Source organism: Gadus morhua, chromosome 5, assembly GCF_902167405.1.
Source record: "Gadus morhua chromosome 5, gadMor3.0, whole genome shotgun sequence".
NCBI lineage: Eukaryota > Metazoa > Chordata > Actinopteri > Gadiformes > Gadidae > Gadus > Gadus morhua.
Window position 1 is genome coordinate 15,545,614 of NC_044052.1, and position 27,770 is coordinate 15,573,383.

The 27,770-nt window shown below is 42.2% G+C and overlaps 1 protein-coding gene across 1 annotated transcript in view; it reads left to right on the top strand.

Annotated features, from left to right (window-relative positions):
- stxbp6 (syntaxin binding protein 6 (amisyn)) overlaps positions 1-27,770 on the top strand; it is a 55,526-nt gene that overhangs the window by 3,007 nt on the left and 24,749 nt on the right. Inside the window, exon 2 of the mRNA XM_030356275.1 lies at positions 4,323-4,500. Coding sequence (XP_030212135.1) covers positions 4,347-4,500 — 154 coding nt within the window. The 5' untranslated portion in view covers positions 4,323-4,346. The remainder of the gene's footprint in view (positions 1-4,322; positions 4,501-27,770) is intronic.

Consider the following 27,770-nt stretch of genomic DNA (forward strand, 5'->3'; position numbering starts at 1 on the left):
TCATTCAAATTTTTATTGTTCTAAGAACCCTGGCAGTTAAAGATTGACATAATGTATGGGCTTGACGCACACTATTAGTGGCTGGTCCATGGCTCGCTATTGCAGTATATATCCCAGGAAATAAATGAGACCGGCTAGTGTTTATCCTCCGGGGTAAGGGGTCATTCGCTAGATTGCATCTGTGCAATAGACCAGTTCCTTTTAATCATAGCGTTGTCTGAATAGTAAGTCTACTGACGGTTTGATGTTCTGTGTCAAATGGCTTTGATTATTGTCTTGAGCAAAAGAAGAACACATGTGATATGTATAAAAGTAGTGATCTGTATAAAACATTAATGGTTAAAATTGTTCCCAAATAAAATGCCTTAATGGTGTATTCAGAAAAATATGTGAAATACTATGCACGTTTTGGCCTCGGAATAATTTATGTTATTGTGTATTGTGTGTTGCTATGATATGGTGTGGCCAGTTTAATGGCTGCCCGAGACATTGATCAGCGAACAGCAGGCACAAATGCAGACCGAGCGGACAGTCCGGCCTCCATTTCATTTCATTAACAGCCACCATCTGTGTTTGTGTTGATGTGGGATCACCACTCACTCCCGAGTGCTATTTTAGCTCTGCAGAAACAGTCTGTTGTTTGTCTAAAATTATGATGCGTGAAGCTGTGTGCTCTAGCTGGTTTGATGTCATCAGTTACTCCTTAATGTTGGTAACAGAAGTTAACCAAGATTACGCAAGTGGACGTAGTTGAGGTGAAACTTTCTGTTTTGTTTTGAAATGTCCCCTAGTTCGCCCGCAGAGGGAGATTGAAAAGAGGACCTGTTCACAAATGATATTAACATTCCTCTTGGGTGATCCGAACACAAGTGGACAGCTCTCAGTACAGGTGTGAATGCAAGTGGGAGACACATTGAGGACGCTTTGAGATCAGATGGGTCAGACAACAAAGAGAGAGGCCATAGGGCCTTATTCTTATAGCAGTGTCTACGTGTACACAAATGTGTCAGGGACCACATAGAAGAAACGCTCTCACATCTGACGTCCTCCTAGTGAGCTGAAGTATGTACTCATTGACCCCCTGCCGGGCATAATCATTAATAATCTGTGATTATTATAATCTTTTTGTTTTGTTTCAACAGTTTCAGATTCACTGCTGGTTAAACAGCTTCAATTGGGCCGCTCGGTAGGCACCATAAATGTTCAGAAAGTTTTCAAACAAAATCTGTTGTTAAAGTGAACGTACATTAGGAAAACAGCAGGTTGAAGATCTGAACCAGAGGGTGTTGTGGTTGTAATTTTTGCAGAACACAAATCGTTTCTGCATGTTTAAGACTAAAGATGGAGATTTCTCAGTTGGGCCCTTGGACGCTTGACCAACCCCAAGGGTGTCAGCGAATAGGATATTGGTCAGATGCCACGTGGAAACATGTTTAAGGAATCAGTTTCTATTCAAGTAAATTTATGCAGCAAAAAGTACAGATGGAAATTTTGTAGTGAAACAGAAACATTTAGCCTACTTCAAATGAGGGGGGTGTGTGCGGTCTTCTGTCTGCCTCATTGTTGGTAATTAAGGTCTTAGCCACCATTCTTCTGTATCCTTAAAGTGATAATAGGAGGTCAAATCAGAGTGCCTCTGCCGTGCACTTACTATCCAAATAATAACAGCTTTGTGCCCATGGCCTTGCACACAAAAGCACAAACAGTCACATAAGTATCCATAGTGAGGTTTGGGATAAGCTATAGTTCCCTGGTTGGGTGCTCTCTAATTCATGTGGATGAGGCACTTGAATGTTGGTTTCACATGGAGCAAACACAGTCAGTCAGTCAGTCAGTCAGTCAGTCAGTCAGTCAGTCAGTCAGTCAGTCAGTCAGTCAGTCGTTACTAGAGTCAAGGCGACTGCAAACAATGTGAGGAAGAGCGAGCTGAGCCTCTTTAGGCCTTCGTTTGACAAGGCTCTGTGCAAAAACACTCCCAACTGTGCCAGCAATGTAATTATCAAAGCGACAGACTAATTTATACCAGTAGTTCCTCCTGAAATGCCTCTTATAAAGCTCCTTCAGCACCCAATTTGGTTCTTCCCTGCACTTTGGAAAGAGATTAAGGGATATAAAATAGGCCGCCTGGACCTCCAGTTTCCCCTGGGTCCTTCTGCTTGTGACTATTGTGGCTAGCGGACTCCACACCGAGTCCCTGGATATCCCTTCCAGCCTTCAGGCCCTGGCTCCTGCCAGGGGTCTCTAAGCATCTGTGGCCCCACGAGGAGAGCCTGGATTGGCTGAGCTTGTTGCCGCGGCGCCGGCAGAACGACTCTGAAGTTTTCCCCTCTTCGAAGATGTCTCCGGGGGCACCGTGAACAACGGAAACAGATTCCATATTAACGCCCTGGGCAGGAGTGTAGCCCGGGAGCACTAGCTCCTGTTCCCCTCTCAGTCAGCTGGGGCGGAGGAGGCACATGCCTGATAAGGTGCTAGTGGAGGTAGTTTTGCAGGGAAATAGAATTAATCCAGTGATATATTGGTGTAGGTCTCGCTTCCCCCTAACACAGCTCCATCTGTTCCCTCCTCTCTCCAGCCATGCTCGGTGAGCATTGCATCAGTCAACCCAGAAGCCAGGCAGCACGGTGGCTTGGCGGATTCTATTCACTGCCTGGCGGCTCCTTTTTAGCCTCCTTCTCCTACAGCTCCTCGTTCGCCTCCCACTCATTCTTTCCATCATTTCTCCCTTCAATCCACAACACCCCCTGCTTCCACGATCACCCACGATGCTTTGCTTGGCCACCTCAGGGGGATTTGGGCTACCCTCTGCCTGGTGACAGATCAGTGGGGGCTGGGGCTCTCTCTCTGTCTCTGTCTCTGTCTCTGTCTCTGTCTCTGTCTCTCTCCCTCTCCCTCTCCCTCTCCCTCTCCCTCTCTCCCTCTTGAGTGCACATTGGATGATGGAGACAAGGAGAAGGAGGGGGAATGGGTGGTGGGGTGGGCTCCCTGAACGGATTAGTGATGACGGAGAGAGCCTCAGCTGGTTTACACTGTGAAGTCTCCCCTCCCCTGCTGGTATTGCTGCTGACGATGGAATAGCACAGTCATAGACTGACCATATGTATGCAGGCACACATGATTACCACTGTCCCTGTGCGGACATGGTAATCATGTGAGCCACATTCAGCACTTAATGCTCCTTGACACAGTTTTGAACCGTATTCAAGCCATATATGAGCAAAAGACAAATTTGTCATCTTTTTTATATGGCGTGAGTAGCTTAAATCACTTTCCTAAATACAGCCGTCATTTTCATTTGTTTTACAAATGGTTGTTTGGCAACTTTTTGTGGAAACACATTTTGCAGTGCAAGCGTCTTTAAATGTGTGGTCTTTTCTTTATGCATGCCCAAACAGTATTTGTAGTTGGTCAACTCAGCTGTAGATTGCTTTGGAGCAACAGTAATTTGCAGTTGGAGAACAGAATATTGCTCAATAGGGAGTCATTGTTTTTTGTGATGTAGGTTTGATTTGCTTATAGGTCAATGCTCCAAGATATTTGGAAATAAAAGGGGTCAGCCATACATAACTGTTAGAAATAAAATATTCTCCACTACTCCACCCAACACAGTTAGCCTTTTAACTAATTAGTATTTTTTTTACCTAATATTGACCATAAAAATTCCTTCACAATCGCTCCTCAATCCCAAGGGTCCAGTTGTGTTTTGCCAGATATTTTAGTTTTTTATAATTGTCAAGGATTTTTGCCAAGTCTGCTTTAAGAAACTCTCTCAGACTAGCAGGCTCGCTCTGCTACTGAACTCTACTTATATTTGTTATGAGAAATGTTTAAAGCAGGGGAATCCAAAGTACATTTTAATTTTGACAGAATTCGACTTCGGTTACAACCTGGAAGAATAACTCATTGTACGTTTGTCCTCTCATACCATATTAAGCGCTATATAAATTTCATTTATTATTATTATTATTATTACGTTCTTCATGGAAATATGTGGTTCTCTTTCCCTGAACACCATGTTGATGATATTATCAAATAGTATTATTCAGCTACTATGTTGTCAGAGTACATCACTTGTTTTCATAGGGCCATCCCTTACTTTATTTTGTATCTGCACCTTTTAGTCAATTGTCATGCTGGGTCTCGGTCATATGTAGCGGAGTCTTTTTTCCCCTTCAGGGATTAATACCGTTTGTGGTACTGTCTCCTGAGCTCACAACAAACTACAGCATGCCACCCTTTCCTGAATAGACGATGCATTTTCCTCCTGCCCAAATGAATGGGAGATTCTGATCCTCCTCTGGTTTCACTTGTTTCCCACCCAGACCTGCTCCTGGCTGCCCTGAGAGATGAGTTCCAAGTCCACTATCAACAAGGAGGTGTTTACGCCCAACGATGAGAAGATGCTTGCAGCTGTGCAAGTGAAGCGGCGCACCAAGAAGAAAATCCCCTTCTTGGCCACTGGTGGCCAGGGAGACTACATGACCTTCATCTGCCTCTCAGGTAAGAGCCTAAACAAGGCATACTTGTTTCGGGTCAACGTATTTAATAGGTATTTTATGAAACGACACAGTACAGTAATATAGAGTGTTTGAATAATAATCCCTCCCCACCACCTCCCTTTATAAAAACACAGTGACTAAGAGCAATAACATTAATGAATTAGGTACATTGATGTAGAATAAAGATAAATGAATTAAAAACTAATAACATAATGACAATGCAAAAAAGTTAACCACATTATTTAGTGCTCTTGGGTCATGGGGGTTCAAAATAAGTTGTTGGGAGACCTTCACTGCGATACGATAAAATGGTAGTTGATCTGAACTTAAAAGTATCTGAAGAGGTCCAATTGTTTTTGGTTGAACGTGGCTGGAAGTCTGTTGGTGTGGCATACCAATGCTTTTAGGGAGGAAGAGTAACATGAATGTGGTTCCATCTGGCACCACTGAGTTTCAGGGTACAAGGCCAAGTGTAAATTGTTTTGCATGTTGCCTGGCCAATAGTAAAGTTACAAATGTGCTAACCCCAACCCTCCCTCTGATCTGTTCCTCTTTAATAAAGAATTCTGAAGCCTTGGTGCTTTATTACCCAATATTAAAGAGAGTGATCTATAAAAGAGAGAGTAATGCACCAAAAGAAGAGGGGGGAGGAGAGGCCAACATTGTAATAAGTATTGAGATGTAAGCTGCACCTTTGAAGGTCTTCTTTGACGTTTGTTGTTGGTGCAGGGAAATTGATTTAAGTATTATGGTACATTTTGGAAAATGTTGATTCCTTAGTATTTAAATGTAGTTTGGGAAAGAGTGAAGTGCAAATCATTGTGCATTATATCCAGTTCAGGTGGATCGATGGGAAAAAAAAACAGTTTTTTTCCTATATTGTGTTAATAGCTAGAGAACGTACCAAAACATCACCAAGTACCTTAACAAGGTAGACTGCGGTCATTGGGGATCAAATCCACCCCAGTACTCTTTTGCTGAGAGTGGACCCTGACCGCTACACGCTCCTTCCCACTCTCCTACTCCCAATCGTATGGCTTTTATCTCCTCTTTCTAGGGCTGTAACGATACACAAATTCACGATTCGGTTTGTATCACGATTTTTGACCCACGGTTCGATACATCCCATGATTCTTTTAAATTTAAAAAGCATTTTATTTAAACAACACTTAAAGGTTGGGTAGGTGATTTGCGAAACGCCAGCAGATTTTGAAAATACACAACTCAAATGGTCCTACCCCCTCTCCTTCAACGCTGACTCTGACTCCACCCATTCCAAGTACCTGGACGCGCAATCATGCACGAGCGCGAACAGAGATGCGCGAGAGCGAGCCAGGCTAGCGTAGGTTTTCGTTTAACAACATGGCACTACATTCAGCTGTAAGTTGCACCCAGTACCGCGGGAAGTAGGAGTGCTGGGGGGGCTGCAACACCCCCTGTCCGAGGCCCTGTCTTATCACAGAAAACGATCATTTCTAAAAACTCCGGCCAAAGTGGAGATTTCTGAAAACGCCGGTTATGTGTTGTCGTGTCAACGGGGAGAAACGGGATTTTAAGGTTCTGAAGCGTCACATTATGCACCAGGAAATGCTTAACGTCATGTGAGCGCCCGCTGTACCGTATTGGTCCGAATATAAACACAAACCCCATTGTAAGACGACCTATATTTGGAAAAAAGATTTGAAGACCAGATCCGTTTTTTATGAATAAATAAATTGTATTCATTGAAATAATATACGAAAATAAAAAGGCATCGAATAAAACACTGCATTGCCACTAAACAGTAGTGCAAATAGGCCGTACTGATGTGTACACCAAAGACTATTCCTGACACTCCTCTGCCCCGCTGTGTTCGCTCTGGCTGTGGTCGCTCCGAACTGATTCGGCCCGTGGCAAAGCGAGTCATCCTCGCTGCTGTCCAAGGCATTTTGAGACGCAGCATTTATTTAATGCTCATATGACCTAGTGCTGAAAAAAGGTTATATGAAAAAGTGTGAGGGTAGCGGTTGTGCGCTAAACTTGTTCTGTGAGCAGCTGGATGTGAACGATCGATTTTCAACTGTCCGCGCATGCACTGGTGTAATTGAGCTGCGCTGCTATACATCTTTTTTTTATCAATGTAACGAGTTGCGAGTCTAGTGCAGGCTGAGTTTTTTTTTTCCCAGCACCCCCTGCTGAGAATACGTTCTCGCTGCAATGGTTGGACCAGATGTTATAAACATTAAACGGTCACATAAATCATTACTATTTTTAGAAAATGTATGTTTGTTTCATATAATTGTATTGGAAGTCCTGGTTTTCACTAGGGTTGCCGCGGTGTGGACATTTTCACACCGAGTAATACACTCGTCTCCACACCGGTATTACCGAGTATAAACGGTATAAACTTTGAAACTAGGTCAACCGCCACACAAGCATCGGTTTTTAGACCCTTCTCGTCCTTCAGTTGCCGCCAACGTTCGAAAGCAGCGCCTAGGATTATTCTTGATTTCAGTTTTTCTCTTTCAGCGTTTTTATTATCAATTACTCTCTGAAAAAGAGTTTTCCTTCTCTTTGCTGGTGGTGGTGGTGGTGGTGGGGATGGTGGCGTCTTGTCTGCCATGGAAATTGTCTTCTACTGCTAGGTCCAAATGTGGATTAACTAGTTCCAGTAGCTACCGCAGGATAACAACAAACAGGAGCTTGCTCTGGGTCACGAGCTCTGGGTCACGAGTACTGCACGAAGGGGTCGCGCGCGGGGCGCGGGGGAGGGGGAGTGCAGTACGACCGTTTGATTGACGTACTTACTGTCCAATGCAACTCGGTGGCAATGGAAATGATTGGCTGGAGTTTTTCGAGCCCTGCCCGTTCCACAGATGATTGACTTGTTTAATTTTCATGTCAGTACTTCTAACTCAGTGGCTGTAAGCGGGTTATGATAAGGATTTCAAGTAATTTTGCAAAAATGGCCAAAAAAGCAAATCACCTATACAACCTTTAAATACCAATTATCTTAATGTAACATTTAATAACAAATAATTTGGAACACTGAACAGATTTGAACCGAAAGAATACTATTAAAGTATAGTTAAATTAATAAAGAAATAACCAAAGATTGCAGTTGGAGGATGCTTTTTGCTGGTAGGCATAATAGGGCACCTTTAACTGTTTGGTTGGTTTATTCAAATATCCTTATTAGCGCTTCTTATTAGGCTATGTAGCTTAAATAATGACATAATCAGGCCGTATAGAATGCAACATGTTTAATAGCCTAACTTTCAACAGATGAGGAAAAACATGAACGTCGCAATAACGAGGCATAGTGTTACGAGTAGCATATATGTATACGCGAGAATGGCAGTGTGCGTATGCGTGTGTGAGTGACGTCAGCGAGTGAGTGGACGAGCGAGGAGAGCGAGCGGTAGCGCGTGTGTCTAGTGAAGAAGCGAACGAGTCCGGTAGAATAAAGTACCCATCCTGTCAATAATCGGTGGCCGCTTCATTCCAACCTATAAGCAGACAAACTGCCAGTCAAATCACACAAAACAATAGAGACAGGATCACACAGGCAATTTTTTTCGCGCTTGGCCCACTCTGGATAAATGTCGTTCATATCGCATATGAGGACTTCGACGGCTGTGGAGAAATGCAATCCTCCGTAGCCACGGAGAGCTGTGATCACAGAGAGGGCATCTCGTCACATATTAACGGCATCGATAGGAGGGGGCGCTGTCAGCAGACTATTATTTAGACAAATTATTAGCAAATTTCAATCGGACAATTTGACCGAAGAGTTAGAAAGGGCATATCGCGCTTCTGCCTTCTCACACCGCGAGACAGGTTCGTGGCTTTGAGTATCGCGATTTTCGGTTTGATACGCGTATCGTTACAGCCCTACCTCTTTCTATTTCATTTTGGTTATCAGGATATCATTATCTCAAGCTTGGCCATCAGCCTTTTCTTTCTGTTTTGTTTTTCATTCTGTCTTACAATCAGTTGTTTTATTTATTATTACAAACTGCCTGTATACTGCCTCTACAAAACAATCTGTTTGAGTCGGAAATATTTCTTGATAATTCACATTTCTATCCTGAAATGAGAATTATTTTAGTTAACAGCACAACTGCTTATGAAGATGCCTTTCTGTTATCTCAAAGTTGTAGTCAGCAGTTCTTGGCAACGTTACATTATCTTGGTTCAAGGTTTGTCACAACTTAAATATTGACTAGTGGGAATTTATGTCCGGCATGAGTGACTCCATGTTTGCTTTAGCGCTCCCTGCACTAGTTTTTAAAAGGTACACAATCTTTTTTCCTACTCTGTGTGCCTTAATTAAGGCATTTCTTTAGGGATAAACACGATTTTTAACCATCAGAATCCGTAGGCATGCTTTCTTTTCCATGTTCCATCTTAATTTGCTTGCTGTAGTTATTAGTTCTAATGTTTCTTCTTTATAAAAAACTATTTTTTAAACTGTGCAGAAATGTGCTCTTTTTGTGCTCTGTAAATTCCTAGCTTTAAGAGGTTAAGTAGAAGGGTCGGCTAATTCAACCATAGCCTTACTGAATCCATCAAATGAGGATTAAGACTTTGGTACCAGATGTAATCTGGATTAAACAAAATAATATTGCTGTAAATCCATTTTGCGTTGCTGGCTATGCAGCCTATTAAGGAAGCAAGGCTTACATTGTCACATACTAATGCCAAAGACTTACTTAAGTGTCCTCTTGCTCAGAAGAACAGAACAATTATAATTGAAAAGGCCAACAACAGTCCTCTTTCTTTTTTATTCATACTGTTCCTAGTCCTTCCATTTATGTCCATTCCATATGTAGGCCTCTGCATCTCATGTTGGGACGTTCAAGCCTTCAGTTGATATGATGTGATCCGTTTATTCTGACATAATCTTCAATGAATTCACTATTTTAAAATGCTTCCTTACCTACTGATGTATTCCATTCATGGTCCATACTGTAGTCTACATAATGATCGACGTAACATAATTTGCCATGTAGTACTGCATTCAAGTGCAGTTAATGTCCCTATCATAACCACTACCACAAAATCTCTTGTATTTCTTTTGTTGGGCCACCAACAACAACAACAACAACAACAACAACTGTTATGGTTGACTCTTAATGATGTGACATGTTCGCTTCTTTCCATTGCTGAGGCGAGTCGTGAAGGAATTTACTGTTGTACTGTTAGTCATGTGGACTCACTTTACACTATCCAAGCATTGTTCTGTCACTGTGTTTGCGTGTGTCTCTGTGCTGGGTTTGGTCTGTATGTGTGCTATCAGCCTGAGGATGACTATTAAACCAGCTAGAGCTGCTCTACTTATTTAAAGTGTGTGTGTGTGTGTGTGTGTGTGTGTGTGTGTGTGTGTGTGTGTGTGTGTGTGTGTGTGTGTGTGTGTGTGTGTGTGTGTGTGTGTGTGTGAGTGGTTGTACAGTATGTGTGTGTGTGTGTGTTTGTCACATGGCTCAAGGGACAGATAGTGGAGGCTTTGAGCCAGGCAGTGACATCGTTATGCAATCCACAGTATGTTTGAACAAAGAGACATCCACAGAGGGAATAGACACAGTGCACTGCTGTTTCCCAGTCACAGGCTGACCGCCACCAAGCAGTCCCAAGAACATTACCATGGTGTGACAGTGATGCCCATGCATCCCATTATTTTGTCTAAAATACAGTGGATATATGTTTAAAAATGACTGTCAGAATCAGAAATTCCTCCAATACCATAAGGGTACTGCAGCCTGCTCGAACTGATAATAATAATAATAATACATTTAATTTAGAGGCGCCTTTCAAGGCACCCAAGGTCAATTTTAGTACATAGAGGAAACTATGCAGCACCCCCAGACTGTGGCGTCCAAGAGAAAGTTGAGCTTTTTGAACAATGATAATATTTAAGTGAATATTATTATAACGTTATAGTATAACGACGCAGTGTGTGTGGATGGTGAAGCTCTGTTTGAGAAGCAATGTAATCAATGTCCTCGTCTGAGTGAGGGTGAGGCTTCCTGGACACCTGAAGAATAACGCTACGGTGTTTGGTGCATTTCATATACAACATTACTTGTTATGATGCTCATACACAACGACTGTACTGAAAGAGTATCATAAAGTTGGTGTGGGTCGTTACCATGGGGATAACACGCCCACCTCCTTCCTAAAACTCTCAACCCAAAACACATTTTTTTTTAAATATCATGGTGTTTGAATTCCATCTGAAATAGTGGGTTCACTGGCTTTTTAACACAATCGAATTCATCAACTAATATGAGCTATAATCAGTAATATGTTAGTTAAAGACAGACAATAGGGGTGATATACTCGACACAAAAATGTACATTATGTTATTTAAATGACAACAAGTAATTAACCACAAACAATGTAACAATTGGCCAATTTAAAGAGTTGCAAGTAGAAATCCTACACGTTGTCCGTAAAATTTAAAATATACCTTTTTTATGTATTTTGTTCATTCTGGTAGTTTGTATATTGCTAATGAAATCCATTGTTGACCACGTGACTGCAGCCTTGGAAGCATTTGAACAGCGCTGCAGGTCATTGGGTGGGATCGAGGGATCGATGGCTCTGTGAATTGGCTGTTTGGTTGCACATGTTGCTGTGTTTGTTTTAGCCTGAGTACTACTACATCTATCATTGACCTCCAAGAAAGCTGGACAGCCGCCCCACTTTGGCCATGCTTTGTTCTTGTTTTTGTGTTGCAAGTGTTGTTGCTATAGGAGAACCGAAATGTTGAATGATCATTGCTCACTTCCTAGTTTTAACCCTCAAGGCAGAAAAACCTTAAAGTTCACTTAGTTACCAGCAAAGCACAACAATAATAATACAATCTGATGTGCTGCTAAATGGACAGCAGAGCAGCTAACTCCCATCATTTCAGAAAAGAAGACTGGTCTCAGAGGGACTATTTTGTTAAAAGGTCAGGGTCTTGTTGTGGTTTGATTTAGACAGATCGCTAATGAGAACAAGGGTTTTGTGTGAGAAATGTAAAAAAATATTGTTTTAGTTTCTGTTGAAGTTCATTGGCCTGTAAGAACTAGGGTGGATGAAAAGAAGAAATGCACTACCCTCCTGTCCTAACTTCACCTTTACACAGTGGTGTGTGTGTGTGTGTGTGTGTGTGTGTGTGTGTGTGTGTGTGTGTGTGTGTGTGTGTGTGTGTGTGTGTGTGTGTGTGTGTGTGTGTGTGTGTGTGTGTGTGTGTGTGTGTGTGTGTGTGTGAGATGTTATGAAAGTGGGAGCTGTAGTGTAGAAAGCCCGTAGCAGAACTTGGTATTTCAATTACAGAACTGAGAAAACGACCCTAAGGATATATCTGATGGCATTAAGTCGTAGCTCGGGAATATAACATTTGTAAAGAATCAATGTAAGGTGTGGAGTTGTTTGTTTGTGTGATATGGTCATTTTATACATCAGTGTTTAAAACTAATGATTGTTCTATTGTAAGGTATATTGTATAGTATTCTAAGGGACTAAACCAAACACCTTTTTCCCTACAAAAGTTGAGGTTGTTGTGACATGACTGTTCTTGGCATCCTTAGCAACTAACAAGTTTAACAAGCGTAAAAAGAAAGACAAGGAACCCAAGTGCATTGCAACACCTCGATTTAAAACCATGTCCGTTCAAGTGTTACTGTTCTCCTCACCCTCTTTGTGTCTGAAACAGAGTGAGGAGGGATAAAGGGTAAGATGGGAATATTAATATTTTCAACACTTCACAATCACAACACTCATGCCTGGATGTGCAGCAAGAATGCATGCCTGATGCGTTTCCAAATCCTAGAATGGGAAAACTCAACAAGATGAAAACGTTTTCTCATAAGAAATCAAACGGCAGCGGGTTAAGAATGAGTCTTGGATATAAGTGGAAAAGCCCCCTAGTGAGGGTTACCTGTGGGAGAATGTATAGTGGTACAGAAGCTAGTAGATCTGAGCTTACCCACTGGGAGCAGGAGCAGGATGAGGGGTTGGGTCTGTTGCTCTCTGAGGCCTCTGTGCGCTTGGGATTTGGGATTTCTAGAATGCCTTTGATCTCCTTCCAACACGCATGTACACACTTACACATGTGCATAGATAGAAACATACACACACACACACACACACACACACACACACACACACACACACACACACACACACACACACACACACACACACACACACACACACACACACACACACACACACACACACACAGCGCGAGCGAGCGACACCGTGGCTGGATGCAGGCCAGTAAAGACATAGACACTTACTGACTTGATGTGTCTTTAGTCTTTGATCAGGGGAGTCCACGCTGTGACTCCATGGAACACCCCCAGGTGTATAACCCATAACCCAGCCCTGCTCATGCAGTGTTTGGCAGAGTAGCAGTGGGATGCCAGAATCTGTGCTGCAAATAACACACAGGGGAGTTGATGTTAGTGGACACGGTGGTGGGTTGTATTTGTTTATGTTGAGGAAAGACAGTTCTTCTCCCATTCTCCTGTATGTGCCTTCACACATTCTCCCTTTTATTTCTGTTTTCCTGTTTTGTGATGTTTTTTTCTCGAGTGTGCTTCGGTGTGTGTATGTGTGTGTGTGTGATTGAGATAGGGAAAACCAGACCTTGGGGGCTTGAGAAGCTTTCTGCTCAGGAAAACAGAAGCAGACAGTCTGGTGGATAGATGCAGAGAGGAGGATTCAGCTGTTTTTATTAAACAAATGTGTGTGTGTGAGTAAGAGGGAGGTTAGACTAAGTGCCTTCAAATGTAGGCAGCCTTTCGCAATCCTTGGTGGGTGTATTTGTGAATGTTTATGAATGCATTAAAGTGTGTGGGTTGGTTTGCATTTTGAATGAATTGAATGTATGTATTCTCTGACAGCCGTCTTCCCATTCGTGTTGGTGTGTTTTATGTGGCTTGTGTAAGTTGTGCGTGTGTGTGTGTGTGTGTGTGCGCCTACTTCAGGGATGATACGTTACATTGTTTGTCCATTCCCTCAATCCACCATATCAAACCTTTTTCAACAAAATTATTCTATGGCCATATCTTCATGACAATGAGCGTATTTTGATTTGCTTTAAATATTCCTAATTAACAGCAATGGCACATTATTTCCGACAAAAAAGCCAATTCCCAACTGTCCACAGAAAAGCATGTTAATGACTTTATTCCTACGACTCTTTCACTCTATGTCTCACTCCCTCATTCAACACTGATGAACATGTTCAGTGATGCTGACCATTGACTGCGGGTTTCCATTCCGATTTACAGTACAAGACTGTGAACGGAGCACTGGATCATTTACACCGCATTGCCATCTTCACTTCATGGCAATTCTTCAACGCCATTCAACAACAGAACGCATCACATCTTATCCATCCCCCGGGGAAGTGCAAACGGACGGGCGGGTGGCCTGTGGGATTCACACAGCTGGGTTAAGGTGCCCCGGCTTATCACAAAGTCAAATGAGCTCTGTGAGCTCTGACCTGCGTTCGGTGGTACAAACACACTGTTGTGAATCTCTCTTTGTTCATATTTGACCATTTACTGTATATGCATTTGTGTGATTGTTGTTCTCATCTGTTTCTTTCCAACTGTGTGTGTGTGTGTGTGTGTGTGTGTGTGTGTGTGTGTGTGTGTGTGTGTGTGTGTGTGTGTGTGTGTGTGTGTGTGTGTGTGTGTGTGTGTGTGTGTGTGTGTGTGTGTGTGTACGCGCGTTGAAGCATCAAGACATGTCTCATTGACGCTGACTTCCCCGTTTACAAGTCCATTGGCCAAACTTTCCCTCAGTGTCCTCTTCCTTTAGCCTTCTGTTCAGCCTGGATCTCTCTTTCCATTCTGGGAAATTCAATGGAAACCATTTTATTGTTTTTATTTCTGAGCAGTTATCCAGTGGAAGTGGTGGGGTGATGGTTCCCTTCAACACAGGATTAAGATTGTACATCTTTGGAGGATGCAGATAAATTGCACACATTGTGGAAATGCCCGGCCATTGTTGCTAACCCCTGACTTTAAAGATTGAGAAATGAGAAATTAATACGAACTTGGGATTTTGAATTGGATTGGGTTGGCCTGTCCTTGCTTAGTGGCACCCCAGTGATGAGTTATTGTTGAGCTCAAGGGTTTCAGTGATGCAACAAAACTGTTTTCCCTGACCAAATATGCAATCCTTGTAGAGTATATCCTTGTTTTTTCGTTTTTTGCATTCCTCTTCACAACCCAGCTAATTGCTTTCATCTGCTCCGGAAAGAGGCCTCAATGGAATGTAAGGAAGAACAGGACATAAACAATCCGTGAATTCTAGGAAAAGGTATCTCCGGGACTTTCAGTGTGATCCAATAAGGCTCTCTTCCATTACCTGCCGCTGCATTTGAACTCACAGCTGGTTGCCGTGACATCACGGTTGGCTAGCCAACACATGAGGTGGGGTTGGTCTTTGGCATTCTTTCATGGGCCGTTTGCAATATCACCGCTACGGAGTCCCGCATCAGTTGGACTTCCTTTCCTCGTTGATGTTTGATTAAGCGTTGCACAAGATGGAAACTTTGAGGAGACGTTTAGGAAGCAGCCGCCAGGAAGAGGAGTATGTTGTTCCGAACCGGATGCCACCACACGTGTTTCTGATCATCTGTTCCTCTGACCCGTGAATTACCTCACTCGTACAGGAGGGATAGTGACCCAACCCGGGGCTGACATCGCCACCTTGGTGGTGTTTCAGCAGTTGTTTTCCAGTGAAAAAAATAAAACTTGGCTCCCCCAACCCAAAAAAACGATGTTTGATGAAAGAAGATGAAAGCATTTAAAGGGACCACAGACTGGCAGCTGCGTCAGCGGCAGCCATGCCTATAATAAGATTCCTTGTTCTTGTCAAACTATCTTACTGAAAATGTAATAGGCAACTTTATTTAAGCATTCCCCAGCAAATTGGATTAATCCATATACAATCTGTGTCCGAGGGAAATGAAGACTAGATAGTCTTTATGAATACAATTTTTGACACGTATAAATGCTTGTCTTGAAAACCCTCTATTTTAATGCACAATTGTCAACAGAACAATGATTTCCACATAATCAGTGTGATTCATTGTATCATATTTCATTATTGATATTCCTTTTATAAAAAGCATTCTTATACTTGCACGTTTTTAACCGGAACTACAAACGTATACAATTTGTTATCTCAATGAAGTCAATATAATACATTTTCACTTTCCTACAGATCTTTATCATGGAATGGCAAAAATATTAGAAGTCTGAAAAATCAGGCTGCATTTTTCTCCTGATAATTGAAATCCCAGACATTTCATATGAGACCCCCCTCTTTGACCATGTGTGTTTCATGGAACATCTAGCCTCTATATATTTAGTAACCGTCTGACATACAGGGATCAGATTATTTCAGGTAAATATCGGAGAGATGTCTAGCCATCTTATTGCAGAATTCTTTTATTTTTTTGCTCTAGTCCAACTGGAAGCAGGAGGGTTAGCAACGGATATGTTTAAATACCTAAAATGCGACAGTCCAGTCGGTAAATGGGAGTACTCACCTCCTAATCTTTGCATCTAGAATTACATGTAGTATGACACATGTTATGATTAAGATTGTGTTAGACATGATTTGTAGTTTTTGGCTTTGGTTCTCTTTAACCTGGCAAAAACTGAAATAATTTGCTATCTAAAAGATAGTCAGATATACGGGCCCATATAATTTATTTTTGTTTATTTTTGAGACATGATAACTCATGAGCACGTTGAGGAGCACGTTTAGCACCAGAGAGGTGTCCAATATCCCCTGAAGAACAAAGATAAAAACATCTGCAGGAGCTGAGGCAAGATCTCAGCCTTGCCCTCTTGCTCCCTTTTCTCCATCACTATCAATCACACCATCAGACACATGCCCACACATACAAATCTGCACCGCATCAGACTTTTCCTCTGATTAAAACGTTCAAGTAATGGATAAATGAAAGCAGGAGAGAGGGGGCAGGAGGCAGTCAGGGACGAACAAGGGGATAAAATGGCAAAAAGAGGGGATAGGAAGGAGAAGGATTATGAAGGTTATGAATAGCTTTTGTCCACATGTCATGCCCACATCACATCATATTACATCTCAGTCTATCCGGGCATCTTTCTATCTTGACTCATCATTTGAATCCCCCAGCTCCTGGCTCACTGCCTTACCTTCATAGTCACCTGCCTTACCTGGATTCATCACCTGCCACTTACCCCGGAGCTCCACTGAAAAGGCTTTGTCAGGCCGCCATCAGCCTCACGTCAATTTGCCTCAATACGTGTGACAAACCTTTTGTCCATTTTAAAGAATCTCTATGAGGATTGTTCATTTATGAGTGAAGATGGCGAGTTCACCCCGCCGTGTTCACAGAGAACTGCAACTCTGCAATTCTCTTTTCACTCGGATAGAGCCTATTTCATTGATAATCACGGCAGCCGAATGACAAAGTAGACGGAACACCCACTAAACGCGACCCTGATGGCTCCAGTGAAGCTAAGGGGTTAGGTGGACCATCAAGTCGGCTCAGTGACCTCCTGTCAGCTCAATTCAAACTCAGTATCGAGCCAGCAAAGCACCTGCTCAAAACGAGGTAATATTCACCTTGTCTTTCATTTAGTCCACCCTACCTGAATAGATGCACCTCTGGCTTTAATATACTTAAACTGAGCAACTATTTAGACTACATCATGTTCAGGGTTCACAGTCAACCTTTAGTGTATGGAGGTTGGTTCAAGTTTAATTTGAAAGGAAAGGGAAGACATTTTTAGGTGGGCATATTTCATCGAAGCAAACTCAATGAAAAAACTCCCAGAGCAGTATCGACCCAACCTTTTCTGTCGTAAATCCCCTGAAACTCATGGCAAATATTAGTTTTACTGTCGTCGCCAGCTCCAAAGTTAGCAAAGTTGACCTTGCTGTAATCATTGATCCATCCGTTTTGTGTGATTTATGACTCTACTCTGCAGCGCTTCAGATGTAGTTGTACATTGATTTCAGCACACATCATGAACCAATAACTCATCAATGGAACATCTCATTGCGTACAACACGTCACTGTCATAAGTGACATTTAATCTATTTGCCGACAAACCTTTGACTTGACTTTTGTTTAAGGATGTTAACTGCAAGGACACGCACACAAGCGCATTTTTGAATGCTACTACCATAACCTGTACATACAAATTGGGTTGTGCTGTCCATTTAGTAGTATGCATCCATCACCCGGAAAAGGAGAACATTTAATGTACATTCAAGCTTCTGGCGTTTTCTCACATCCAGGTGTGTCTCATAATGGGTGCCCGGTCATTCAGCTGTTCAGCACCCAGGCTCTGGAACTCCCTCCCCCCACACATGAAACACTCAGACACCATTACAACCTTCAAGTCACAACTCAAAACTCACCTGTTCAAACTCGCACACAACGTCTTACTGATCACTGTTTTGATTGTTTTTTTGTTTTGTTTTGTCTTGTTTTTGTTTTATTTATTTCTTATTGCTTATGTTTATTTATTAATTTTTTCCACAATGTCTTGTTTTTTAAAAAATGTATGATGACTATATGCTCTGTAAGGTGACCTTGGGTGTCTTGAAAGGCGCCTCTAAATTAAATGTATTATTATTATTATTATTATAAAGAAAGGTTGGGAGAGCATACAATTCATATTGCATTCATTTTGTTTTGTGAATGGAGGAAACTGAATAATCGGAATAATCCACACTTGCACGTATGTGCAAAAGGCCCTGCAGGCAATAACATCAGTATGTCACTCCCTAAATTTAGGGTGACTAACAGACAGACTGCTAGCTTTAGTGTCTCATACATTTTCATGGTTGGCCTCAATATATTTATTGTAATGTGGTAATCTTCAAGATTTCCTTTTCATTACATTTGGCGACATATTTTCCCAGTGATGCTAACAGTCTCGCCACCGACACCCAATTCATAACGTTCATAATACTGCAACTGCAGGGTCTTTCAGCAGTGGACCATGTTGCTCACTCACTATGGCGAAGTCACGCCCCTTCCGGTAGAGCCCATGGGACCTATGAGATCGAAAAATATGAATGGTTTTCAATGGAGAGAAAGTAATTATCTTCTGGTCCCAGTCTTTATATGCCCCTGATTACACATATGTTGTTTGTGGATTTAAATGATAATTTTTCATGTCAAGAGTTTGACCGTTTATTGTGCAATTGTTAAGTTAAAGGATGTAGAGAAAACACAATGAGAGACTACATGTCTCGTATGTGACGTCACGCTCCCTGCGACTGGCATGGACAAGACCGACAATCTCCCCATCGGCATAACTGAAACTCTCCACATGCCCCGATTTATAATGGTTTTCACCTCTTTCGATGCTTTTATCCTCCCCTTGGAAAAAAAGCGGTGAAGTGGAGCAGAGAGATCGCCATGTCTGTAACGGAGTTCCAAGTGCGGGTGGTGACGTATATCATTCGCGTCGAGAGCAGCGAAGAGCTGTAGTTCACAAAGCGGCCTCACACAAAACCTAACTTTATCAAACTTCTTCACGACTGGGACCAGAAGATAATTACTTTCTCTCCATTGAAAGCATGGATTGAAACCCATTCATACTTTCGATCTCATAGGGCCCACTGGCTCAACCGGAAGGGGTGTGACTTCGTGTTGCCTCATTCGGTGATAGATTGTGCCTTAACAGACATTTTTTGAAACGAAAACTTTCGAGATAGCCACTTGAACAAATAACGTCCAACGGTCGTGACTCGTGAGGTTCATGGTGGACATGACGGGTAGAGTCACTATTGCCCCAGCATAATTTCCTTGCAGTCACGTAAAATTTCATTTTCCCCCTTATTTTTACCTTCAAGGACACCTCTTCTCATGCCTTCATTCAGACCTGAGGGCTGTCATGCTACGGCTGTCTAATAGTAAAAGCAGGAGGAAAGAGTCCCAGCTTTAGTTCGATTTGGAGTATGAAAACCCTCGCTCAGATCGGGTTCGCGCGGCAATGCACGATTGACACCTTCAGAGGCAATAAATTCCGGGCCGTATCTGATTCCACTGTGGTGCGCTATCCGGGAGCCGATAACTCTTACATCATTTAAAAGCTGCCCGTATTGATTTTGAAGTGTTCCGCATGGGGATTTGCTGAGCCAGTGTATCTGGAGTTAACTCTATCAGTCTCTTAAAAAAGAGAGGGATTGGATTTATGTTATCTACAATCCAGAGTTCAGCAGAGTGCAGGGGAAGGGGTTAGTGTGTGGGTGTGAGTGTGTGTGTGTGTGTGTGTGTTGGGGGAGGGGGGGGGTTGTGTGTTGGGGAAATTGAATGATATAATCCTGTGCAAAATTATATTTGGCAGTGGGTATATTTGATGGTATTCTTCAATAATCATCTTTCTCAACAATTGCCTGTGTAAAAAACACAGTGAGGGACCATAACAAGTGATGCTCATATGAGTCATATCCTAGTGGAGTGGTTAACACGGCCAAAGATTTCTGCCGACGGAACGAAAGTTCTTTAGTGCTGTACCGGTCAAATTGGCTGCGGTTTTGGACCAAGGGTTCGGCCCTTGGTCCAAAAGAGGTTTATCTATCACTTGACTTCTTAATCCCATCTACTCAAATCAAAGTGAATGGGGAAGGGGCATGGAGGAAAGCAGGGGAGGAATAGAATGAGGCTATGAGAAAGAGCCAGAGAGATTGAGATTGAAAAATATATTTCACGGTTTAAAATGGGCAGAGGGAGAGATGGCTGACAGCAACCGGTGATGGATGCCCTGCCTTGCTACAGAGTTTAAGGGTGGAGTACGTAGGAGATCAATGGACAGATCTGCAGGGTTCTGAAGCAAAAAGCCCAGAAAATTCCCACTTCAAATAGTTGAAATTTGAATGAGCTAATAATGATTGCAATGAGTAGTTTCTCATTTCTTTCAATCCACACGGCTTGCCTTGTGGCTCAGAATATACGATTGCAATCGGCTACGATTCAAACAGACATCTAGATTCGGGATCTATGGTTTCAGTTATTTGACCACACACACACCCACACCCACACACACACACACACACACACACACACACACACACACACACACACACACACACACACACACACACACACGCGCGCGCGCAGAGGATATAATATCACCCATTATAACATAAGAAATAACTTCCTTTTTTTGGCTTAATCTCATCAACCACTTTCTTATTGTTGTTGATCATGGACTTGAAAGGTTTTAAGGACAGAGGAATGCCGACGTCTAATCACATTGATGGCTAGGATAAGCTCACAGTGGTTTATTGTCACAGGTGTTCAGAGAAACGTCTGGCCAACAGTATTCCAGTAAAATATCAGCTAAATATTTGTCTGAAATGTGTTATCGGCTCCAAAATCAGGAATGCTATCTCAAAGTAATCCTACTCAGGCGGGCTGCATTTTGAACAGCTTTTTTTTGCCTTTTTGAACGAGAAGGGGTTCTGCATGCCTATTTATGATGCATGCTTCGACCCTGTTGAAGCTTAATGTTTATATTCAGTTACACATCATTTATACACTGTGTACACTTTGTTTGAATTAAACTTCATAGGAAAAGTTAGGTTCTGCTGAAGTAAAACAGAGAAACGGTGCACACTTCAATGTTTACTGTATGCACATGGTGGTGACTCACCTCCATGACTCACCTCCATCCATCAGCCCTCCCCCTGCTCTATGTTGGGTCCGATACTGTTCTGTTTATTTCTCAGGATCTCAGGGTCAGCTTTTCTCCAACACCTCTAATACTTCACCATTGCCATGAATATGTGCCTCATAATATGTGCTAGCCGAATGATTTGTATTCCTATGGTCCACATTGCTGCAAGTAAACATATTCACTCTTTTGCCATTCTTTTTCGCTTGGATTATCATCCAAGTTTGTAGTAGTCTCAGAGGTATTCCCCAGACACTGATCATTTATTCAAGGTATCTGCCCTATCTTAATATTTACTGCTTCCTGACCCCTGACCAACATGAGGATGTCTCAGATAAAGTTATATTCTCTGTTATTTTACCACTCCCTCCATCTTTCCTGTTCCTTGATTGAACAGCTGTAACAAAGGAGCAACACTCCCTTTCTACAACGCCCCTACTTAGTTCTACCATTCCTTACCTTTATTCTATCTTTTTGTGGGATTTATTATTATTTTCGTCATTCTTCATGCTTGCTTCTCTACTTTTTTTCCTTTGTCATATTTATCATATCCTAATTATCTTCAATATTGTTATCTTCAAATATGATATACTGTATCTAGTTAAATGTATTCTCGCTCTTCTTCTGTTCTTTGAGGACTTCTCCTCTGTCTGACAAACAGCTCGAGCAATTGGTAGTTTAAAGCAAACAAAGATAGATAAATGCTACCTTTCAAAGACGTGTGTGTGTGTGTGTGTGTGTGTGTGTGTGTGTGTGTGTGTGTGTGTGTGTGTGTGTGTGTGTGTGTGTGTGTGTGTGTGTGTGTGTGTGTGTGTGTGTGTTGGAATTTGAACAAAAAAAACTGAAGGGAAATACTTTCAAGGTGTTTGTCCAAAACTACTGATATTGAAAAAATGCAGTGACACAGAGTGGAATGAGGGAAATGGCATGACACACATTCTGCAGAAAGTGGAATGTAAAGCAATTATCATTGTGGGAAGATTATTATGGTCTGCGGCGTCAATCATTTATACCCTGTACCTGTAGTTAGTATCTCTGTGGTTTACACATGATGCCTCCTCATAGTATTTTTAATCACAATTACTCCAACAATGTAAATATCACTTGACTTCATTTTCCCAGTGTTATATGAACTGAGCAGTGTGTTAAAAGAGGGATGCATTAGAATACCTTTATTTGAACTAGAACAATGTACTCTGACAGGAAAACTATTTGAATTCCATGTAGAGCATTTATCTTATATGATTGATATATGATATATGAATGATATATGATTTATTTATCATGTATCTTTTACGTTTTCTGTTTTCAGTTTAAAGTCTAGATCCCACATTCCCTGCATGCTTTCATGTAATGAGACTAACATTTTGGTCCAAGTGAAACATATAATTTTCTTTGAAAGAGAAAAGAAAGCCTTTGAATAAAAAATGTTGACTGTCGAGAAATAAACACTGTAAGTATTGCCATAAGCATACCTACAGAACAACCTTTTCTGCTACATCTGCTTACTTTTTTTCAATCAATGTTGGCTTTTAACTTCTAGAGTATGAAGTTGCCTTCCTATATCTGCTTTTTAACGTGTGTCTACATTTTCTTTCTAACTCGCCAGAGTCGCCACGGATCAATGAATTCCGTGGGCGGGCATGTCTTCTACCCAAACATCAGCTGGATATTACTTTCTTTGTTTGTTTGGGTCCTTTAATCAGACACACCATCTACCGATGAATTAGGCATGCCTTTGTTTATGTTCTTCCCGTCCCCCGACCTAGAGACCCGTTAAGGGTTGTAAATGAAGCGTTTTACTGGGGAGGCCGCAGGCGATATAGCAGCTAATGGCGTATGCTTTCTTCACCTAGCCTGACCTCTGTGTTATCGGAGTGTTCTTTATCAGCGCAGGAAATAAGGCCTGAGGAACTTGCCCATTAGTAGTATTCGCATCCCATTTTTTTTTAAGCCAATTAGCCTTTATTTAGGTTATCCGGTTGTCTGCCTTCATTAACAAATGATTTATGTGCGTTGCCATTAGTTGTGTCTTTGCTCAATGTCCATCGAGGGCTTGTCGATGGGTGCTGTCAGATTTGTGGCTAGACTTGTTACCGTCACGTCTAATCCCCTTCCACATTCTCCTCAAGACACGTCTCTCATGGCTGAGAAGTTCCATTAATATGCTTTCATAGCTTCGTGTATGGGCCATATTTTTGTGGATTGAACGGATTATGTTAAATGTTTAATGGTACATGATAATAAGAGGGATCTCTACTAGGCATTCATCATGTGTCTGATGATCTTCTTGCTCGTGATGTTTCAAGGTCATGGATTTTCCCCTCACGGTTTCCAATTATGCAATTCCCGCTAAACTCAGAGCTGAGATCAATAACGGATAACCCACGACAAAGGTCAGGGCTTTGAAACACTTGGGCCGCTGTTCCCCAGTGCTGTGCACAAACCTCTGCTCGGCCTGGGCAGCAGGCAGCATGCTCCATCGTAGTAAGCCCCCCTGACTGGCATGCCTGCTAATTGCGGTAACGAAGGTCATCCTAAGGGAGCAGCAGGAGTCGCCCTCTGCTTCCCCAACACTTCCTGTCCGCAGGCAGGGGTCTGCAGAAAGACACGCCGGGATGCAGAGGAATGCCATATGCTGCTCAGCCACCAGCCTCACACCTTCCCTAGCTCAGCCAGTCACTGATGAGGATCAAACACAGCGCACCAGAGCCCTGCTCTGGGTTAACCATCTGTCAATTCTTCAGTGCTGTGATTACTAGGCTACCTGTAATGCACCACTGGCACAGTTCTACTATCAACTGCTTCAGGCTAGGTAGGCTACGTGGAGGCCAACCTTTCAGAGGCACATGACAGGTAGCTTTGTATTTGTAGACAAACTACAAACTTCTCGTGTTGTTACCGGTACTCGCTTTGAAAGAAAAGGGGCTATTCGGAACACATTGGATATCTTTGGAAAGCAATGAATTGTATTTCCCTTACATGGACAGGAACTTGTTTATTGAAACTCTGCAAGGCAAGAGAAGCAAAATATATCCCAGCGAACTCCCCCTCTGGATGCACAATTATGAATTTGAAATTAAACAACCTGTTTGAATCTTGGTAAGACAGGCAAACGCCAAGTTTCAGATACAAGTGCATCCCTTTAATTCTCCACCATAGATGGTAATGTACGCTTTCATTCAACTATCCCCCATAAGTTTAAAGCTTTGATAGGGTATCTTTTTATTGTGAATATGCCAACTGCTGTGAATAACTTGGCATTGCACTTCAATTCAATTTCAAGAAGGCTCTAGTTGGAACACAATGCTGGGATCTCTGAGGTCTTAATACCACAGTCTTTGTAGTACAATTCAGCCTATGACACAACTTCCTTTTTTGTTTATTTAAGGTCTCGAAAATCTGATAAAGGGGTTGTATGAAGTTTAAATCCCGGTTGGGCTTAAGGGATATCGCCCCCAAATGTAATAAACAATTACCTTATAAGTGTATGGCTGCATAACCATTCTTCATTGAAATCTACAAACAATTGGACAAAAACAGCACCAAAGAAACAATTTCCTCAAGGCAAGGTTGGATCGCACACAAAGGGTCTGTTCTGTCTGTCCTGCCTGCCTGCCTGCCTGCCTGCCGCTCTCTCTCTGCCTCTCTCTCTCTGCCTCTCTCTCTCTGCCTCTCTCTCTCTCTGTCTCTCTCTCTCTCTCTCTCTCTCTCTCTCTCTCTCTCTCTCTCTCTCTGTCTCTCTCTCTCTCTCTCTCTCTCTCTCTCTCTCTGTCTCTCTCTCTCTCTCTGCCTCTCTCTCTCTCTCTCTCTCTCTCTCTCTCCCTCTCTCTCTCTCTCTCTCTCTGTCTCTCTGTCTCTCTCTCTGTCTCTCTCTCTGTCTCTGTCTCTCTCTCTCTCTCTCTCTCTCTCTCTCTCTCTCTCTCTCTCTCTCTCTCTCTCTCTCTCTCTCTCTGCCTCTCTCTCTCTCTCTCTCTCTCTCTGCCTCTCTCTCTCTGCCTCTCTCTCTCTCTGCCTTTCTCTCTCTATTATATATATATATTTCAGACCACTCTTGCTAAACTTTATTGTATTTACTGCCCCCTTCAAATAAGTCATAGAGATAAACAAACGGTTTCAAAACCTGTTTAAGAATTGATTACATTCTCTCATTGTATATTATCGTTTTATTGCCTTTTGTGTCTTACAAATCTAATTTCGGACATAAAATTCAAGAAAAGAGCACAAGATGGCAACATTTTGAAACAACGTCATGAAACGGCCCTGCCCTCCCTGCTCCCAATCTCCCTGCGTTTGTCTGGCACTGAGGTGTGCTGCATTTCACGCAGCTGTGATCTATAGGCGAGATAAATTCCCCAAAGCCCTGATTGGTCACAAATGAGCCTGGAGTGGTCTGAAATCTAAATTGGATCACACTGAGGCAGGCACAGTCAACTTGAAGCAGATATACTCACTCCAAATTTCACTCGCTAATGAAACAGAAGCACTCAAACAAAAAGTACTAATTTCAAATAAATTCCACTCAAAATAATAATCATTTACCCCCTCCCAGATAGTAGGCGGGAGAATTAAAGAAACAAAATAAGTGTTCTGTCCAGTCTTAACGACAGTGCTGTGTGATGCGAACAAGCGTAGCTCGGCTGGCTGGATGGCGTGAATAGGAGGGGTTTGGGAGAGTCAAAAGTGCAATTCTTTGATACATTATTGATATCAATGTTGATCAGCATTGACTACACATATGTCCAGGTTATTTCACATTTACATTTAGGGCATTATGGTACTATCTAGTAAAAATGTTACACATTGCGACTTGAACCTACATCATCATTAACAATCTTTAATTTATTATTTATTGAAATTTATTGTCATCGCAAAGTGCAATTCAAAAGAAATCAGTTGGCATCAAAGCACTCTAATCGACCAGTGTCAGTAACACGTGCCTAATAGAGCTAAGCGCTAGGCGCGATCTAAAGGTTAGACAGGATGTAGACTGGCACCTTGGCATCTCCATCAAGGTGTCTGTTCAGCCCAACAGGCTCTCGTGACAGCAGGTTTCTGGGGACCTCCACTGTCATCTCTGGATGGGTCCGGGGCTGGTATTTCACTTTTAAGGGCATCGCTAGGCACCCTATCAGGCTGCTTGACAGCTACGCATTGCAATACTTCCCGCAGTTCTATGATCTCTCTGTCTATGTCATTCCTTCGCTCCATTCCACTCTCTCCTGCTGGTTTTTCCCGGCTCTGTTTCAAAAGTCAGACACATAGAGATTAAAATAGAGAGTTATCGGGCAATTAATTGTGTATAAGGTTGTTGATGTTACCTTTTCTGCGGAAAATATGTTCTCTTTTCTGTAAGTATTGGAGAAAAACTAAGTTTGGATTGATTGCTTCATGTTATTCAAACAATTCCCCTGCTGTGCAGTGGAACCTCAGTCCAGATGGAGGCTGCTCGACTGGGGGTAGAAGCAGCACAAACCTCAGCTCTCCCATATCCGATCGGTCACAGAAGCTCTCTGTGTGTGTGTGTGTGTGTGTGTGTGTGTGTGTGTGTGTGTGTGTGTGTGTGTGTGTGTGTGTGTGTGTGTGTGTGTGTGTGTGTGTGTGTGTGTGTGTGTGTGTGTGTGTGTGAGCCAGATTTCAGATGAGTGCTAGAGTTTATTTTTTCTTCTTGGCCCATATGTTACACATATTTGGTAATTCAGTGTAGTAGTGAATAGATCAAATATGCAGATCTAAAGTATGGATTGTATGTTTGAAAGTTTTGCTTGCTGCATTTCATGCGACATCAACCAGTATAGGTGTGTAGGCTGGTCACACTGATAAACCCGGCAAGAAGAGGTAAACAAAGTTGTGTATAGTGCTTGGCTCAGCGCTTCGAGGCACCATTGCTTCAGTAAGGTCCATGCTATTTACTTCGGCTTCCTCTAAATACATGCAGATACTTTGAATTTAAACAAGAGCTTTGCAGGTTTTCCCTTGACAAAGAACATCCACAGAAAAATACAGTTTGAGTAAAATACGATTTTTTTAGGTGGAACACTGGCGTTATAGGTTACTAGAATGGAATGGGTGATTGTGCTGACTGCTGATGACCTTGTTCACGTGTACGTATTTCATTGGTAAGTTGTAATAAAAACAAAAAAAGTCAGACAAATTTCACTCACTCACTCACTCACTAGCTGTGCCTGACAGATTGTCTTTCTCTGTAAAAATGTCTTCGTGTCCTTGATCTTGTTGAGGTGTCTCAGGGGAGATTACCCTCTGAAGTATCACACTTAACCTTTCCAAACATTTACTATCCCAACGGTTTATACCTCAACTTCACTACACTTTAGAAGTGTATGCATACTTAACAGCACCTCGATAGGGAAAGGTAAAAGGTTTAGATGTGACTGACAGACTTCTTGGAAACTGTAGCAAACATTTCTATGGTCTATGGTGTTAGGCAGAGCTGTAAGACTGTCACAATGAGTGTGTCTGATCTGTAAATCAGCTTCTCTTTATTGAAGCATCCACTCAAAGCTGACCTTGATGGGATATTGGGATGGGATATTACTTTAGCACAAGATCCCATGAATATCTTTTGATA